At 36.2% G+C, this 17,860-nt stretch overlaps 1 protein-coding gene across 1 annotated transcript; it reads right to left on the bottom strand.

The window, feature by feature from the left end:
- Positions 1–458: 458 nt before the first annotated feature.
- dnajc24 (DnaJ (Hsp40) homolog, subfamily C, member 24) lies at positions 459–15,802 on the bottom strand. The gene is made up of 5 exons (XM_048158981.1): positions 15,536–15,802; positions 15,153–15,264; positions 8,566–8,704; positions 1,886–1,954; positions 459–1,802 (listed from the first exon to the last, which is right to left on the bottom strand). Exons 2-5 carry the CDS (start codon positions 15,258–15,260, stop codon positions 1,669–1,671), a joined length of 450 nt encoding a protein of 149 aa, XP_048014938.1. The 5' UTR covers positions 15,261–15,264; positions 15,536–15,802; the 3' UTR covers positions 459–1,668.
- Between the last annotated feature and the right edge of the window lie 2,058 nt (positions 15,803–17,860).

The following is a 17,860-nucleotide window of genomic DNA, read 5'->3' as shown; positions in this document are numbered from 1 at the left end:
TTAGTTAGACAAAGGTTTTGGGTTACCGTTCACACAGATGTCAACAGGGAAAATAACGTGAGAACAGTCACCAAACAACGGAGAGTCAATGTTCCACTTAAATAGTTATGATGTCATTTACCCCCAGAAATACAAGTCAGTACTTAAAACTAAAATATACACCTATTGCACCCATTGTCGGCAAATCATTTTCAATAAATTTTTAAATATTTTTCCAAACATTTAGCAGAAAATGCAATAGTCAACGATATATACATTTTAAAATTTATTTTAAAAATTTAATTGCATAGCGTTCTAGTTTTCTAACCCAAAAACTAACTTGGCTGAAATAATTTAGTTGACCAACATACAAATCACAGTTCACTAAAATAGTGACTAGAACATTAAAGAAAACACATCTTTACCATGCAAATATGTGAGATAATAATAATATGTGAGATAATAATATTTATGCATGATTATGATTCTTTTATCATTTATTTACAGTCATAAAGGGACAATCACTCAAAGAAACACAGCTGCCCAACTGCCTGGCCAGACCCACAAGTGCACGCAAGGTTAAAAGTTAGATCTCTTCAAAAATAGAATGACGATGTCCATCATTGCACTATAATGTGTTGTTGATCCTGTCTGCACATATAGGGGGAACTGAGGACTTAATTAGAGATTTGACAAGCCCACTCTCCAAAAGTGATGAGATTATCCGTAATTGATGTCACAGTCGATTACAGTTCGGTCCATTGCCGGTCCACTGGCAGGTCTAGCCTCGGTTCAGGCCTCAGGACATTGATGAAAAGCGTGGTTTTGCCCCGATCAAGCTGTTTCTACTGTGGGACAACAGATTTCTAGCAAACAGCCTAATGACTGTTTGAAGTTTAATAAAGCCATGACCCTATTCCAATGCCACAACTCGCGGATCCCCCCAAAATTGAGTGGACCGGAGAACAATAAGGCTGGAAAGAAAAAAAGAAAAGCTCATCATTAACTGGAGGGCCTTTTTCGACCAGTGATGTGTGGAGGCAGTTTGTGACTTCATTGTTGGAGGAGGAAAAAACTGCATTTATTTACATGCAAACAAAGTTAACAAGAGCTAAGAGGTTACTGAGCCGCCTGGTCCTCGCAAACACAGGGGAGTGAAAGGAGGGGGCTGGGGAACAAACAGCATGATTTTTTTTTCTTTCCGTAAACGTCTGGTCTGTAAAAGAGCACGTCTAGCTCAAAGGAAACAACCAAGGGCTTTCTGTGACAGTGAGAGTCTAGTGTGACCCAATTCTGGAAACAGTTATTTGGTGATGCACTTGCTAAAAGGTACAGTGAAATGAAATATGCTGCACCCTTCCACAAGAAAGAAAAAAAAAAAAAAAAAGGATAATGGGAAGGTTTTTACAATGTGGTCACTTTAAAGTGACCATTAAAAATAGCTTTAAGAAAGAAATGCCTTTGAATTCATGAATAAATATTTAATTTTAGAAAATGTTTAGTGTATACTGTTTTGAATTTGAATCCATCTCATGAAAAATTTGGACAGTTCCTAAAACAAAACAAATAATTCCTCATAGGTGCCAGGCTCAGTTCTGACTTCATGGTAAAATCTACTATGTGTCCATAGAATAAGTTCCAATTTAGTAATGAGTCCAATACGAAACTAGTCTCAAGTATCCAAACGTGTCATGTAACCTTCTTAACTTCAATGCTGAGCGAACAGGAACTGCAGCACACAACTGTTTCCATTTCTTGTGCGTCGTCCTTCTCTAAGATGAATTCTCCTCCACAGCGACAGCCATATGTATAACACTCAGTGTCTGAAACAGAAGAGATGCTTTATAATTATAACCCAGACTAAAACATAACCAGTAAATAGTTTGAGAACAGGGTTCCGACTAACCACAATCCCAGTTCATGTCATCTAGTGTTATATGAGCGTCCACTGGCCAGCTCTGTTTCAGTTCATGTGCTGCAGAGAGAAACATAATATGAAGATGAAGTCAAATTGATGATCAATCCAAGATGAAGCAAGAAATGAGACAATATGCTCTCTTTCTATCATGAACAAACCAGTATTTCCTCAAGGACCAGTTAAGAAGTCCTTTTAGCATTGCATTTTACAATAACACAGAGGAATGCAATATATACTGTATCCAATATATATATGGCTATATACAGTACAGTCCAAAAGTTTGGAACCACTAAGATTTTTAATGTTTTTAAAAGAAGTTTCGTCTGCTCACCAAGGCTACATTTATTTAATTAAAAATACAGTAAAAACAGTAATATTGTGAAATATTATTACAATTTAAAATAACTGTTTTCTATTTGAATATATTTCACAAAGTAATTTATTCCTGTGATGCAAAGCTGAATTTTCAGCATCATTACTCCAGTCTTCAGTGTCACATGATCCTTCAGAAATCATTCTAATATGCTGATCTGCTGCTCAAGAAACATTTAATGTGTACAATTGTACAAAATATTTGTGTACAATATTTTTTTCAGGATTATTTGATGAATAGAAAGTTCAAAAGAACAGTGTTTATCTGAAATATAATCTTTTGTAACATTATAAATGTCTTTACTGCCACTTTTGATTGATTTAATGCATCCTTGCTGAATAAAAGTATTCATTTCTTTAATTTCTTTTCAAAAAATAAAAATAAAATTCTTACTGACCCCAAACTTTTGAACGGTAGTGTATAATGCTACAGAAGCTTTGTATTTCAGATAAATGCTGTTCTTTTGAACTTTCTATTCATCAAGGAATCCTGAAAAAAAAAGTACACAACTGTTTTCAACATTGAAAATAATCATAAATGTTTATTGAGCAGCAGATCAGCATATTAGAATGATTTCTGAAGGATCATGTGACACTGAAGACTGGAGTAACGATGCTGAAAATTCAGCTTTGCCATCACAGGAATAAATTACTTTGTCAAATATATTTAAATAGTACACAGTTATTTTAAATTGTAATAATATTTCACAATATTACTGTTTTTTACTGTATTTTTAATTAAATAAATGTAGCCTTGGTGAGCAGACGAAACTTCTTTTAAAAACATTAAAAATCTTAGTGGTTCCAAACTTTTGGACTGTACTGTATATATATTAATGTTCTCTGAAAGTTGCGTTTCAGTTACCACATTGAATTTTTGTCAAAAAAATAAGCCACATCCTGAACCTTTGAGCTTTCACAGGAAAGAGTGTCTAGAAGAGTCAAAGCATCTGCAAGAAGTTTCCAGAGCAATCCTTGCTCGTTGAAATATTTAAGCAATAATCACAGAGGATTGCTGGGCCGCTGTTCCACTTATAAGAGATTTAGAAAAAGGGAAGCTGCGAAGTCATCTGAGGTCATTTAGAGTGTCCTAGCGAAGCCTTCATGTCTCCTACTGCTGCTATGAATACACACAAATGAGTTGTCTTAAAATATTCATTGAATATTAAAGCAGGGAATGCTGGGCATTTCATAAGGCTCTTCTTCAAAGGCTGCTAATAAGTGAATTTGAAACTAAAACTGTGTGTGAAAAGTGCAATATGACAATTAATTGTCAAGAGGCCGAGAATGAAATTAGATCTCTTCACTTCCTAATGAATTAAGAAATCCGAAGACGTGACACTTCCAAGCAACGGTTCTTGTCCTTTTCTAACAGCCTGTCTGAGATATTGGCAATTAACAGGTTTGAATGCAACGTTTTATCAAGCTTTTTTTTCATTACTTTAAAGGAATGTCCTAAGTAGGTGCCATTTCAGTTCTGGCGACTAATTTTTATCATTCATTCCCTACAAGTACACTTGATGAGACAATGAAATGAGTTCCATCTTTGACATTAGCAGTCCGATGTGTCTCCATTCACCTCAAGAATACGGATCCCATTCGGGTATAAAATTTAGAAAGCAAAACTGAGGGGAATCAATTTGAAATGGGCTGTCGTAAGCCAGAACTGAATGGAAGATTTCAGTTACGCAACACAACAATTCGATTAATTACCTCATACTATACAGAGTACCCAGAATAACCTCCAGTTACGAACGTACAGCTAGGGATGATGCATTTCAACTCAGTCATTAAATCAGAGATGCATAAACTGATGAAAGGTATAAAGACTTCTTACTATGACAGTAACCACATGTAAAATGTTATCTCTCCTTAAATCTCACAAATAAGACCCTGTTTATGAATATTCAAGGCTGAATACATTGCTGGTAAGTAGAGTGCATGAATATTTATAAATACTATATATATATATATATTTTACAACCGCTAAAGATAAACCCAATTAGATGTGGCCTTTTACATAGAGGCCACAGTATTTGACATCAAACCTTGTCTGGTCAATATTGACACACATTTCAGTGTTCAGTTAATGACTGCAGGGCAGGCTACTTAAGTTGGATAGGGATTAGTGTATCCTTTCGGCTGGCCAGAATCAATCTCAAACTTAATTAAAACAGACCATATAGACTTAAATTGAGAGTCGAGAATATTTTTTCATCCATGAACTGTAGAGTTTACGTTCTATGACCTGTGTAAACTGTTTTGCACCAATACCGACACATCAATAATTATTTTCATATTATGAGCGATGATGACCAATAAACAGTCACTTAAAATTCTATACTATATTGCCTAAAAATAATATAAAACTAATAATTTTAAATGCTACAGGTTTATTTAGACATCACAACAATGTAATTTACATTATGAAAAATTATATTTATTTTAACACTTTCTAAAGATTACATTTAACAGTGTTATTAAAGCATTAGTGTTTTAAAAGATTAAGTGAGCATTAGAAGATGGTAAAGAAAAAAGTTATGTAAAAATAAAGGAAATGAGCACATACAATTATATATCACCAGTCAATGCATGCAATATGGACGGACAACAATACAAAATATATAAATAAATAAATTGGTAATATTCCCTAATCGATATATATTAAAGGTGCTAAAGAGGATGTTTTGTTTTATACATTTTTGCAATATTACTTGAAACTGTCTTTACTAACTGATAAAATACTATTTATTAGGTGCACTGAAAGGAATAATATTAATATACATCATCTGTGCACGAGGCAGGGCCTTAAAAACATCAGCCAATCGTTTACGCGATCATCGCGTAAACGATTGGCCCTCTGGCTTGTCAATCACTGCCGTGACGTTCCTTGTGAGAGAAGTGCGCGGATTGGCCCTCTGGCTTATCAATCACTGCCATGACGTTCCTTGTGAGAGACGAGCGCGGCTGCGTGCTCCAGTAACTTTCCACACTCTACAGGCGCCGCATGCAATGTTTTTGTCAGGAGTAACAACTGCAGATTATGGGTTACCTGCGGTGAGTCTGACATAATGAATCCACTAACACGACACAGCGAATAGCGGTGGTAAACACTCGTGTTCCAATACTCGTGCACGAGTTTTGGGAGGCGTTCCCTCGATATGAGCTGTGAAGGAGGGGGTTGTTCTTACGCATGCGCTCATTTCAAAAACTCACTAACAGTCTTTGGTTTCTCGGTCGACGAAAAGATCCTCTTTAGCACCTTTAAGGCCATCTCTTGTGACACTTTATCGAGAGCAGCTGTGTATGTGTGTGCATTCATGTGTTCTGGAGGAGGCGTGGCTTTGGATGGCGATTTGCTTTCAATGCTAGCAGGCTAACGTTAGCATTTCCCAGATCTCCTACGGCACCTTTAAGTCTTTGTGAGTGAGTCATTGAATCATTCATTCCAAAACAGATTTTTTTTTTAAATAATTCATTCAAATTAATTAAACATTTTAAATAAACTGTGGCAATTAACATTTTGTCAGATCCTCTAGTAAATTACATGTTGTTTGTTTAGTTGTCTGTTTAGAATCGTGATTAAACAAAATAATTGATTCTCAATTTATCCAGAATCGTGCAGCTCTGCTATATAGGAAAAAACAAAGGGTTGCATAGTTTGAAACATTTGCTTTACATTAATTTTATGCCAAAATATATATTATAATTATAATAATAATAATAAATAAGAGACATTTCATATAATTATCATCATATGTAAAAAAAAAAAAAAAAATCATTTGTTTTGAAACCAAAAAATATATATATAAAGTTATTTAATACTTGTAAATGAAGTCAAAACAAAATGTGTCTGATATTGGAAATAAAGTCACTGCATCTAAATGAGGAGGTCAACTCCATCACTCCTGCATGTGCAGCAGCCTAGACAAGGCCTGGTTTTTCTGTGGACGCTCTCTAAATGTCAATTCTGTGGCTGTGGCGATCTACGTTAGCAAGTAGCTGTGCAAAGTGTTCTTCCCCCAAAGGCGATGCCACAGCTCCCCAGTTAATGGCGCACAGGACCCTGGATGTACACTTATTGAAGGTCCTAATGGAGGGCTAGGGGGAGCTTGTTCCTTAGGCGAGAGAGGAGAGAAGCAGACTATCACTTCATGTAAGAACTGGCCATGTGTGACAGACCTGACCTACATTCTCTCTCGCTCTCTCTCTTTATTTCCCTCCTCCTCTAGTACCCACAATTCTCGCTACGCTCTTCTGTAAGGAAGCATCTGTCCAGATCAAAGACAACAGCTCGGTTCTCATTCCTTCCTTTGGTATTTTAAATATTTCAGACAATTTTAGTTTGCCAAAGGGCTAGTGACAAATCTGCTTTATGCTCTTAATAAATGATCAACGATGAATGGAAATGAATGATGAATTTTTATATTATTTTTCCAAAGTAAACAGGAGTTGTACTCATCAGTGCTAAACTGTTCTGGATAGTTGCTAAGGCATTGCTGTGAGACTATTTATTAGGGCTGCCCCCTAATATCCGATTAGTCGACTAGTAGAGGCTTAGTCAACCAAAAATGTTATTAACTTGTGGCGAAGTCAAGCAGTCCATGAGGGACAGAACATTAACCATGGGTCGTTTGGTAAGTACAGTATGTCTGGCAGGAAATCCAAATATTCACCCATCATCCACTGACTTCAAATATGGCTTACCATTTGAAACATCTAAGTAGTAGCAACTTTACTTAGCTGCTCGCTATAATGTAAGCATAGATAAAGGTGTGCTATTATTAGGTGCATAAGCAAGTGTTTATGTGGAAGCTGAAGTATAGCGCGCTTATATTGCAAGACATGGAAGCACCGGCGTGATCACTTGCATTTTTTCCTGATAACAGCAGAAAGAACTTAAATAAAATACTCAATTTTTGGTCATACAGATAAGAGTAATACATCATTCAAAACTGTAAAAACTTTTATTTGTGTAAACTCACAATAACAAGAAAACAGGATGTGCTTTCTGCCGTCTCGGTCTCTGTGAACTTGAGCACGTCAAAAAAATAAACTAAAACGCAGTGTATACTTGCCTCACAGACATGAGAAATATATCTATAGAAAGCATGAAATGTCAAGAGATTGTCAACCAATTCAAGTGGAAAACAAATATTCTCAGATTATGTAATCTGTGTGAAACATGCATATAGGCGAGTCCACTACTGTGGAGATTCAGCATCGTCCACTTACCCGAAAACACAGAAAACATTACCAATACATTTTTAAAATGTTTAGACATTGCATGAGTGTTTTTGGCTGGAGGAAGGAGGCAGCCTTTGCCCTTCTAACTGTCTACTTGGTCTAGTCTTGTCATTGAAAAGACATATCCGTCCTAACTGATATATATTTTGCCTTATTAAAATGTTTCTCCCTGCTGTTTTTTCGCTGATTAGGCTATGTATTATATATAGGCAACTTAAGGCTCATTATTATGATTTATATGGCTTATTAATATACACGTGGGATTAGTCGACTTAAATGAACGACTATTAGTCGACTAGAAAAATCTTTAAAAGCCCTACTTATTTATCGAGTCAGAAGTGTCCATTCCATGCCTCTATGATATTCAGGTCCCTAAATATGATCCCTTCTTCACTTTTAAGGTGCGGTGTCATTAACGAAATTTCTACAAAATTTTGAGGGCAAAAAATGTACATTGATCATAATGTAGCAATGTATGAAGCACCGCTCACACAGAATTCACTTCCAAACCAAGCAGCAGCCTTCTGTTGGTCAGCATGGTGAATTCACTCGACCAACCTGAACAAGCAAAACCTGCGTGGGGAACTTTTTTGCCATTCACAAAACTCCCAATCATGCAGATTCCTATTGAAATGACTGGATTTCGTCCATGAAATTTCGCTGAATAATGGTAAAATGTAACCGTACCTTTAGTCTGATTATTTTTGCCCATTTTATAATCATTGATTATTTAAAAAATTCGATACAATGAAGCCCATTGCATCTAAACAGAATTCTTCCAAAAACTGTAGTTTCAATACTGAATGAATTTCAGAGTATTCTGGGTGGTTTCTAGGGTGTTGCAAGGTGATTAATTAGCAAACAAGCCCACTTCATGTCTCTATGATATTTTGGTCCCTAAGTGTGGTCGCTTAGCAAAAGCATTTTACGAAATTCAATACAGCGAAGCCCATCTAAACACAATTCCTCCAAATTCACTGTAGTATAGTTTTGGTACTTAGAAGGATGAGACTGAAAGTTCACAAGAGGATAGACAGGAAGGATCGTACCCCGTAGCAGGAGGTTGTACTCCTTCCTGCTCTCCTCATTACTCAAGATCTTCCAAGCCTGATCGATGTCAATGAATCTCTGCAGGTGCTGCTCCGCCTCCCCTTCTGATATGTCCGGCCTCTGCTTGTCTGGATGAAACTGCCAATCAAAATGCAGAATGATGAGTCAGTAATGACAACCAATGACAGTCGTGCTTGATTGAAACTATTACATTTGGACAAAAACATTTTTTATGCAACTAAACCACGACAGAAACTGTCAATATGATTGGACATACAAAAGGTAGAATAATAAAAAAATGTAAACAAGATGACAAGTCTTGACAAAAAAGTTCATGGGCAATTTGCTGTGCTTTTGGACAATTTACCAGAGAAGGCAGACCATGGACACAAAAACGGACAATGGTGCAAAATATATATCAGTTAGGACAGATATGTCTTTTCAATGACAAGACTAGACCGAGTAGACAGTTAGAAGGGCAAAGGCCGCCTCCTTCCTCCAGCCAAAAACACTAATGCAATCCCCACTGTGTCCTAAAATATGACAGTTCTCACCGTCTCGCAGCTTCTCCAAAATAAACATTTTTTACCCCGAAGTCTAATGCAGCCTAAAGTGAGCTTTCAGGGTTATTTTGCCAGTCCCTTCCAGCCTGGATGGATCCTTACAGCGCAGAGTCATTTTCCTTGAGGAATCTACGGATCGTGGGCTGTGGCTATCGATTAGAGGGGGTCGAGGGTCGGCTGAGCCGTGGGGCACTTCATTCGCCCACTGGAGAAGAGCAAGGTTGAAAGGGGCAAACGGAAAACAACTTAGATCCTTTCGAGCAGGCATTCAACCAAACTCTGATTATGCTCTGGCACAGGCAAGCACAGCATTGCATGTGTGTGTGTGTTTGTGTTTTTGTATGGTCACTATAGTTCAGAAGCTGCGTCGCCGCCAAAGTCGGGTAATGATGCATGGGGTGACACTGGGCTACAATAACCGACAATCTGGGGCAAGCCAATTACTGTCCACAGCGATTATATTTTTAATTTTAAGTAACAGGAAGACTGAATTCAACTAATCATTTCAAGCAATTACGTTTAAAACTAATTAAAATATAAGGGTGCCCGTTCTCCGTTGTTTCCCGTTCATCCCTCCCCTCCCCGTCCCCTTCTCTGTTTGTGTTTTTGTTGTTGTTTTCACTTTGTTAATGGGCGGTCAGAATGCGATGAGAAGAGGAACAGAAAAGCAACTTCAGCAACAAGCCAAAAATTAACTTCCTGATTGAGAGAATCATTAACCATTTCTTGGCATTTTTACAGATCGGGTGAAAGAGGACACAGCGCTCTGCTGCCTCGCAGCCCACTCTAAAATATGAAAAAGAGGGGCCAATGAACTTTAACTGAAAGATCCTTAAATATACTGACGTAAATCATTCATTGCAGCCATCCAATTGATGGAAAGGCTTTTGGCAGTGCATTCAATCCAGGCCACCATTACAATCTGAGAAGAATTTCAAGTTGGTAAAATGCAAGAAAAGCATTCTTCTTCACTCAAATCTCAGTTTAATTAAAAGTACCAGAGTAAAAAAGACATTAAGATTAGGAACTGCACAGGATACCAGCTAAGAGGATTAAATCGATTTGTGTTTAGGATGCTTCAGATCAGAGGATCAGAGAATGACCAAAGCTAAATAGCTAAAGTGAAAACTTGAGCCGCAAGTGAAACTTTAAATCAGCGAAGCCATCTAGATTGAATAACACTGGAAATATAATTCAGTATAATACAGTGCACCAGGTGCACTTGTGCTTCAACAAACTATATAATGTAATGCTTAAATTTGTCTATTTGAAGATGGTATTTTAATGAACGTTCACAACACGGAAAGTCACATGTTGGTGGAAAAAAAAAAAGAGAGAGACACGCGTTTTGGGGTGTATTTTAGTACCCATAACGGCAATGAAGATGCATGTGCAAAAACATTGGTTTAAATATCAGTGGTATGGCAAGCTGAACCACCTTTCCCAAAGTAATATGTCCAACAGCTATTCTCAGCCAGCACAGAAAAGGAAAAACAGCTCCGTTCCTGAACCCTGAGAATAGTTGTGCAAGCTTGGCAGCACAATTTCTCAGTTACCTCCAGCAGGATGCCAGATTCTGCTAGAGAATTAGACTTTCTCCCCAGTGGCAGAATCGGAGATAGGGTTTTTCTTCCCTCTACTCTTTGTAGGTGAGCTTGAGGAGTCAGGACCACAGGTGTGAAGTGCAGCTTAGCCCTGGCAAGCACATACCGCTGCTCCACAAACATCTCCCTGGGTAGTCTTTTGTCAAATAGACAGTCCCTGTGAACTGAGTTTCAGGTCTGTCGTAACAGAGCGTTTGATTGAGTGTCTGATGGAAGGATGAAGATACGCTGGGCTGAATTTGAAAATGCAAGATTTTTTAAAAAGTAAAAATGTATAAATATATTTTTAATTGATCTAAGCTTAGGCATCTATAAACTAAATTTAAACAAAAATACTATTTTAATTACCTAATAAATGTAATGTAAAAAAAACACTGTATTAAAGGATTAGTCCACTTTTAAATACACTTTTCCTGATAAATTTACTCACCCCCATGTCATCCAAGATGTTCATGTCTTTCTTTCGTCAGTTGAAAAGAAATGAAGGTTTTTAAGGAAAACATTCCAGGATTATTCTCCTTACAGTGAATTTCAATGGCTACCAACAGATTGAAGGTCAAAATTACAGTTTCAGTGCAGCTTCAAGGGTTCTACACGATACCAGATGAGTAATAAGGGTCTTATCTAGCGAATCGATCGGTCATTTTCGAAAAAAAATACAACCGTTTATGCTTTATAAACAAAATATCGCATTGAACGTACTTTCCGCTTCCGCATTCTTCATAACGCTTACGCTGAATGTTCTACGCCTTCCCTATTCTACTTACGGAACGAACGCGACGCCAGTTTCGTTTTTTTCCGTAACTTGAATAGGGAAGGCGTAGGACATTCAGCGTAAGCGTTATGAAGAATGCGGAAGCGGAAAGTACGTTCAAGGTGATATTTTGTTTATAAAGCATAAACGGTTGTATTTTTTTTCGAAAATGACCAATCGATTCGCTAGATAAGACCCTTATTCCTCGTCTGGGATCGTTTAAAGCCCTATATGTTGGTAGCCATTGAAATCCACTGTAAGGAGAAAAATCCTGGAATGTTTTCCTTAAAAACCTTCATTACTTTTCGACTGACGAAAGAAAGACATGAACATCTTGGATGACATGGGGGTGAGTAAATTTATCAGGAAAAGTGTATTTAAAAGTGGACTAATCCTTTAAGCATAATTGATTATTTTTTCCCTCACAATATTAATTTATTTAAAGGGATAGTTCACCCAAAAATTAAAATTCTACCATCATTTATTCACCCTCATGTTTTTCCAAACCTGTATGAATTTCTTTCTTCTGTTGAACACAAAAGTAGATATTTTTAAGAATGTTGGTAACCAAACAGTTGATGGTAGGTTGACTTCCATAGTAGGAAAAAAAAATACTATGGAAGTCAATGCCTATCAACATTGTTCAAAATATCTTCCGTTACAGGTTTGGAACAATGAGTAAATGATGACAGAATTTTCATTTTTGGGTGAACTCTCCCTTTAATATTATTATATTTTTTCATTATTGATTTAATTACATACAAACACTACTGTTCAAAAGCTTGGTGTCAGGAAGATATTTTTGAAAGATCATGATTCTTCAGAAATAATTTTAATATGCTGAAACTTTTCATCATAAATGTTGAAACAGTTGTGCTGCTTAATATTTTTGTGGAAACCATGATAATTTATTTGATTAATACAATGAATAGAAAGTTAAAAAGAACAGCATTTTTTTGAAATAACAATGCAAAATTATAAAAGTCACTTTTGATTGATTTAATGCATACTTGATGGGAAAAAAAAGTCTTAATTTCATTAAAAACATCCCAAATTGAACTGTAGTAATGTTAAAATGTTACATATACACAAAATTAAATCCCAAAGTTGTTCCATGCTGTATATAATACTTTCAGAATCTGGGCCATCTTTTAAAAATAAAAATCAGATTATGCCACAATATATAACTTATGAAAACCTTAGCGAAAAACTACAGTATACTGTTTTCCAAAGTCTTCTTAAGATGTATTTGCACTAATGCGGTTATCACACATTTACCATAGTGTCACTCCACAATTTCCAGTCTGTATAGCTCAGGTACTTGTCATAAATACATAACACAACGAGAGGCAGGAGCTCTGTTAGAGCAGCCCGTCCTCCTGCCCCTCTGGAGTTACACGCTTTAATTGCTGTCTCTTTGCACGCATTGTAAAATATTCATTTACTGGGGCTAATGGAGCTTGGAGAGCAGGAACACAATATAAAGGGCTGGGCAATTTGGAGCACTCGCCAGCTCTAACAATACATCATCATCTCTCAGAGGCTGCGAAGGGAGCACTGCCACATCCTCCGCTGGGCTCTGGTGTGCTGCCTGCAGCCGCTTTCTGCATCAATGGAGAGGGAGGAGAGAGACTGGGGCACAAAGGCTACTGCCATCACACTACTGCCACCTACTGTCAGGCTGATCTCAGAAGGAATGAGGCAGGACACTGAGTGACTGCAAACAGTAATCCTGGTATTACAGCAGTATAGATTGAGGTTACAACGGCAATGCTGAATTCTGAATCAGTAAACGGACTCCTGCCCAGCTGTCTAGCTATAATATGAAGAAACTAATATGTGATGTCATTTCTATCACAAGATGCTGATTCATTTGACTATGACTGGCTAAAAAGTTATCAATTTCATTACCAATCACTCTCCTGCTGTATGTTGCGTAAGGCATATTTGGACTGGAGTCTTCAAACTGCTTCTACAAATTGCACGGCACACATCCTGATTGATCGACTGGTGTTATGAGATTGCTGTAATTAAAATGGGTTTGGGATTAAACAAATCAGCTTAAGTATAACTTTACTGGGATAAATCAACCTGCAATGTGTATTAATGAGAAATACTGATGCCATTGATTAATTGTGCATGTTTTCAAAGCTTGTATTTAGCAAGAACAATTTGCCCTTGGAGGAAAGTTTGATAGGAGAATCAAGCATAATCTTTATCTCGGTATCAGTTTGATCACTTTGAGTTCAGTAGACATGCACTGCATAACATACAGCATTTATTGTGTATTAAATAACATTTAACTGACTCCATGGCCCACTGTTTTCCAACACAATATTCAAAACTAAGAGTATCAGTAATATATATATTATTGATACTCTTAGACTTCAGAAGTTTCAAGAACTGCTTGTTGGTCTGCACACTTCTGACCATAATGTAAATATTTGATACACATGAGTACGGGTCAATCACGTGACGGCGCATTTTTTTTGTCCAGAGGCATATATTTATGAAAAAAACAAAGATATGACATCCAAAGTATGTAATGTATTACAACTAGATCTCTTTTATTGAATCCAAAAGTTTTTAATTATATTTTTCTACATATAAAGGTATTTTAAAGATTTTGAAGTGTCAAAAGGCCAATACAGCCATTTCATTTGTGATTAATTTGTCTTAAAATGTAATAAATGTGTAGAAGTCGTTGCTTTGTTATGAGAAAGAATGTACGGAAAAATGAATTTCATTGATGTTATTCGGAGTAACCAATATAAAGGGACCATTTTGGATCAAGTCATGCGGTCAATATCATGTGACAGGATGTGTCATCATTCAGACACCTGCAAAGAACCACATGGTCGTGAAGCAAAGTAACTAACTCTCTCTTAGCTATTTGAAAAATTAATGTTTTCACTTGCTAATACACATGTCCCGAAACATCAGGTCATTCGGTACAACCGCTATAAAATATGGAAAATGTTGTAATATTTTAATACTTGGACGAACTAAATAAAAAATGTTTGATTTTCCTTTTGCTAGCTAGCTAGATATCAGTCTGTTAGCATTGTTTGAAAATATTGTCATTCGGTCTAACCAAAAGTGTCTTTCGGTAAAACCGAAATTTTAGTTAAACTGAATGACTTTTCTGGTGACAGATTTTGTCCATCTTGTAAAATATGATAAAATCAGTGTTAATTGATAATAAAAACCACAATCTCATTGTTAACTTAATAAAATGTCAAAATTTATATCTCCATTAGGTTTTTTAAAAACCTTATTCGTCAATGACCTGTACACAAAAATAAAGTGTTTGTGTATATTTATATGTATGTATGAATGTATAATATATATCCTGACCATAATGTATATATATATATATATATATATATATATATATATATATATATATTCAAAATGTATATTATTGTTATAAATTATTATTTCATATGATCTCAGTGACCAGGCAGTATAGGAATTAAGCAAAAAAGAAAAAACAATTGGAGGCGGGGACAGTTTTAACCTGTTCAGAGTACAATTTAAAGGCCCATGGCTTGATTTTCAGCAATTTCTGATTATTTTAATGCAAATCATTTGAAATTATTTTAGTGGGACCAGCCCCCTGGTTGAGAACCACTGATGCATGGGAACATTTGCTGAGCACCTACCATGAGAATGAGTTTCTGATACTTCTGTTTCAGCTCTTGTATGTCATCTGTTGGACAGGCACCCAGTATTGAGTACCATTCTTTATGAAGACCACGGGTATCTGCCATAATTCTGCAGAAAACAATCATAAATGCAGAGGAAAGCATTAATAATTTGTTCAAAACAACAGATACGTTTAATTTAAAGCATGCACACATTCATATTGACCATATTACTCTTCAAAAGTAATGATTAGTTAATAATAAATAGGTTTAATATAGTCTGTCTTCAGCTGACAGGATGTACAGCACGTCACATACTACCGAAAAAGTATACAAAGCGATAAAAAGTATATATATATTGTAGGATGGTATCGTATAAGGGAACTGTCGCGCCTCCTAACCTAATATGAAGGTGTTTTCTCCGTTTCTATACAGCTGTCATTAGCGCTGGCCGTTCCAGTCCATGCTGCTTCCCGTGTGAGGGTTTGTCTCGCTCTTTAACGCCCTGACAGAAACATGTATGATATGATAAAATCATATTTTATAATCAGACAGTGTTTTGAACTAGCCAAATTGGGTAACACCACCAATAATTCGCACGTATGTTTGTAGCTGAACAATTTGATGTCTATGTTTGAGCTTTTCACTGCTCTCGAAGATGGCGGAACTCCTCAAGCTAACGTTTCTGCACGGATGCTTTAGAGAGATACACAAGAGCGGGCACGCTGCTGCATCTATGGAAACAGAGACGAGCTGGAGGCAAACCAGCATTTGAGTTACAGCTTGTGACACCTGCTGATTTTCAGAATTTATTTAAATTTGACCCTTTTCACTTTTTAGATTGAGCAATTTAATTAATAACTAAATTTATTCCAGAATGGTTCCTATCACTTTTTTATTGGTAATATTATAGGTAAGATAAGACACATTCATTTGATATGATATGGGTGGAAACAGAAGACTGAACATGCAGATAGAAATATGGATGTATTTTTACAGTTACTTTCGGTAATTAAATTCAGTAATGCATTAACTAACATTAAAGGTGCCTTAGAATCAAAAATTGAATTTACCTTGGCATAGTTGAATAACAAGAGTTCAGTACATGGAAATGACATACAGTGAGTCTCAAACACCATTGTTTCCTCCTTCTTATATAAATCTCATTTGTTTAAAAGACCTCCGAAGAACAGGCGAATCTCAACATAACACCGACTGTTACGTAACAGTCGGGATCATTAATATGTACGCCCCCAATATTTGCATATGCCAGCCCATGTTCCCAACATTATGAAAGGCATTAGACAAGGGCAGGCAGTATTAACGTCTGGATCTGTGCACAGCTGAATCATCAGACTAGGTAAGCAAGCAAGAACAATAGCGAAAAATGGCAGATGGAGCGATAATAGCTGACATGATCCATGATTACATGATATTTTTAGTGATATTTGTAAATTGTCTTTATAAATGTTTCGTTAGCATGTTGCTAATGTACTGTTAAATGTGGTTAAAGTTACTAGTCGCTATTTTCATTTTTAAACACTTGCAGCCTGTATAATGCATAAACACAACTTCATTCTTTATAAATCTCTCCAACAGTGTGTAATGTTAGCTTTAGCCACGGAGCACTATCAAACTCATTCAGAATCAAATGTAAACATCCCAAAAAAATACTATACTCACATGATCCGACGCATGCGTGCAGTATGCATGAAGAACATCTTGTAAAGATCCATTTGAGGGTTATATTAGCTGTGTGAACTTTGTAAATGCACTGTATTATAGTCGAGAGCTCGGGGGGCAGGGAGCGCGCGATTTAAAGGGGCCGCAGCCTGAATCGGTGCATAGTTAATGATGCCCCAAAATAGGCAGTTAAAAAAATTAATTAAAAAAAATCTATGGGGTATTTTGAGCTGAAACTTCACAGACACATTCAGGGGACACCTTAGACTTATATTACATCTTGTAAAAACTGGTTCTAGGGCACCTTTAAAGGGATAGTTCACCCCAAAATAAAAATTCTATCATTTACTCAACCCAATGTTGTTCCAAACTTGTATAAATTTCTTTGTTCTGTTGAGCACAAAGGAAGATATTTTGATGAACGTTTGTAACTAGGCCACTTTGAGGCACCATTGACTTCCATAGTAGGAAAAAAAAACTACTATGGAAGTCAATGGTGCCCCAAAACTGTTCAGTTTAACACATTCCTCAAAATATCTTCCTTTGTGTTCAACAGAACAAAGAAAATTATACAGGTTTGGAACAACATTGAGTTGATAGAATTTGAACTACCTTTATCTATTATGCAACTTATGATTTTAATAATGTAATAAATGCTGTAAATGCTGGAATTAACATTAACTAAGATTAAGAAATGCTTTATAAGTATTTTTCATCGTTAGTTAATGTTAAGTAATATAGTTAATAATGTTAAATGGAACCTTATTGTAAAGTGTCACTATAAATTGTAATGATGCCTTATTTACCTGCAAAAATCCTAGATGTGTTGAACTATTGTTCAGATACAGAACTGAGCTAATAAAAAATGGAAACATATTAAAACAGGATGTCATAAAATAGTGATATTTTACTTTGACAAAATTACAAAAACACTGTGACAAGGGTTGCAAGAAAAGTTGGTGGATTTTTGTTAATTGTGCTGGGAATTATCTAAGATATCACAAGTGTCATAGTCTACAGAGGGCAGAAAAAGAAAGAAAGAA

This window comes from Megalobrama amblycephala, linkage group LG15 (assembly GCF_018812025.1).
Source record: "Megalobrama amblycephala isolate DHTTF-2021 linkage group LG15, ASM1881202v1, whole genome shotgun sequence".
In the NCBI taxonomy this organism is placed as follows: domain Eukaryota; kingdom Metazoa; phylum Chordata; class Actinopteri; order Cypriniformes; family Xenocyprididae; genus Megalobrama; species Megalobrama amblycephala.
This window is presented reverse-complemented; position numbering and strand designations above follow the sequence as displayed.

What these genes read in the sequence shown, in the direction of transcription:
- dnajc24 (XM_048158981.1), bottom strand. Translation starts at nt 15,260, where the DNA reads ATGGCAGATACCCGTGGTCTTCATAAAGAATGGTACTCAATACTGGGT. An exon ending in ATCAGAAACTCATTCTCATG is followed by an intron (nt 8,705 to 15,152) that starts GTAGGTGCTCAG and finishes TTTGATTGGCAG; the next exon opens with TTTCATCCAGACAAGCAGAG. An exon ending in TGACATGAACTGGGATTGTG is followed by an intron (nt 1,803 to 1,885) that starts GTTAGTCGGAAC and finishes CTTCTGTTTCAG; the next exon opens with ACACTGAGTGTTATACATAT.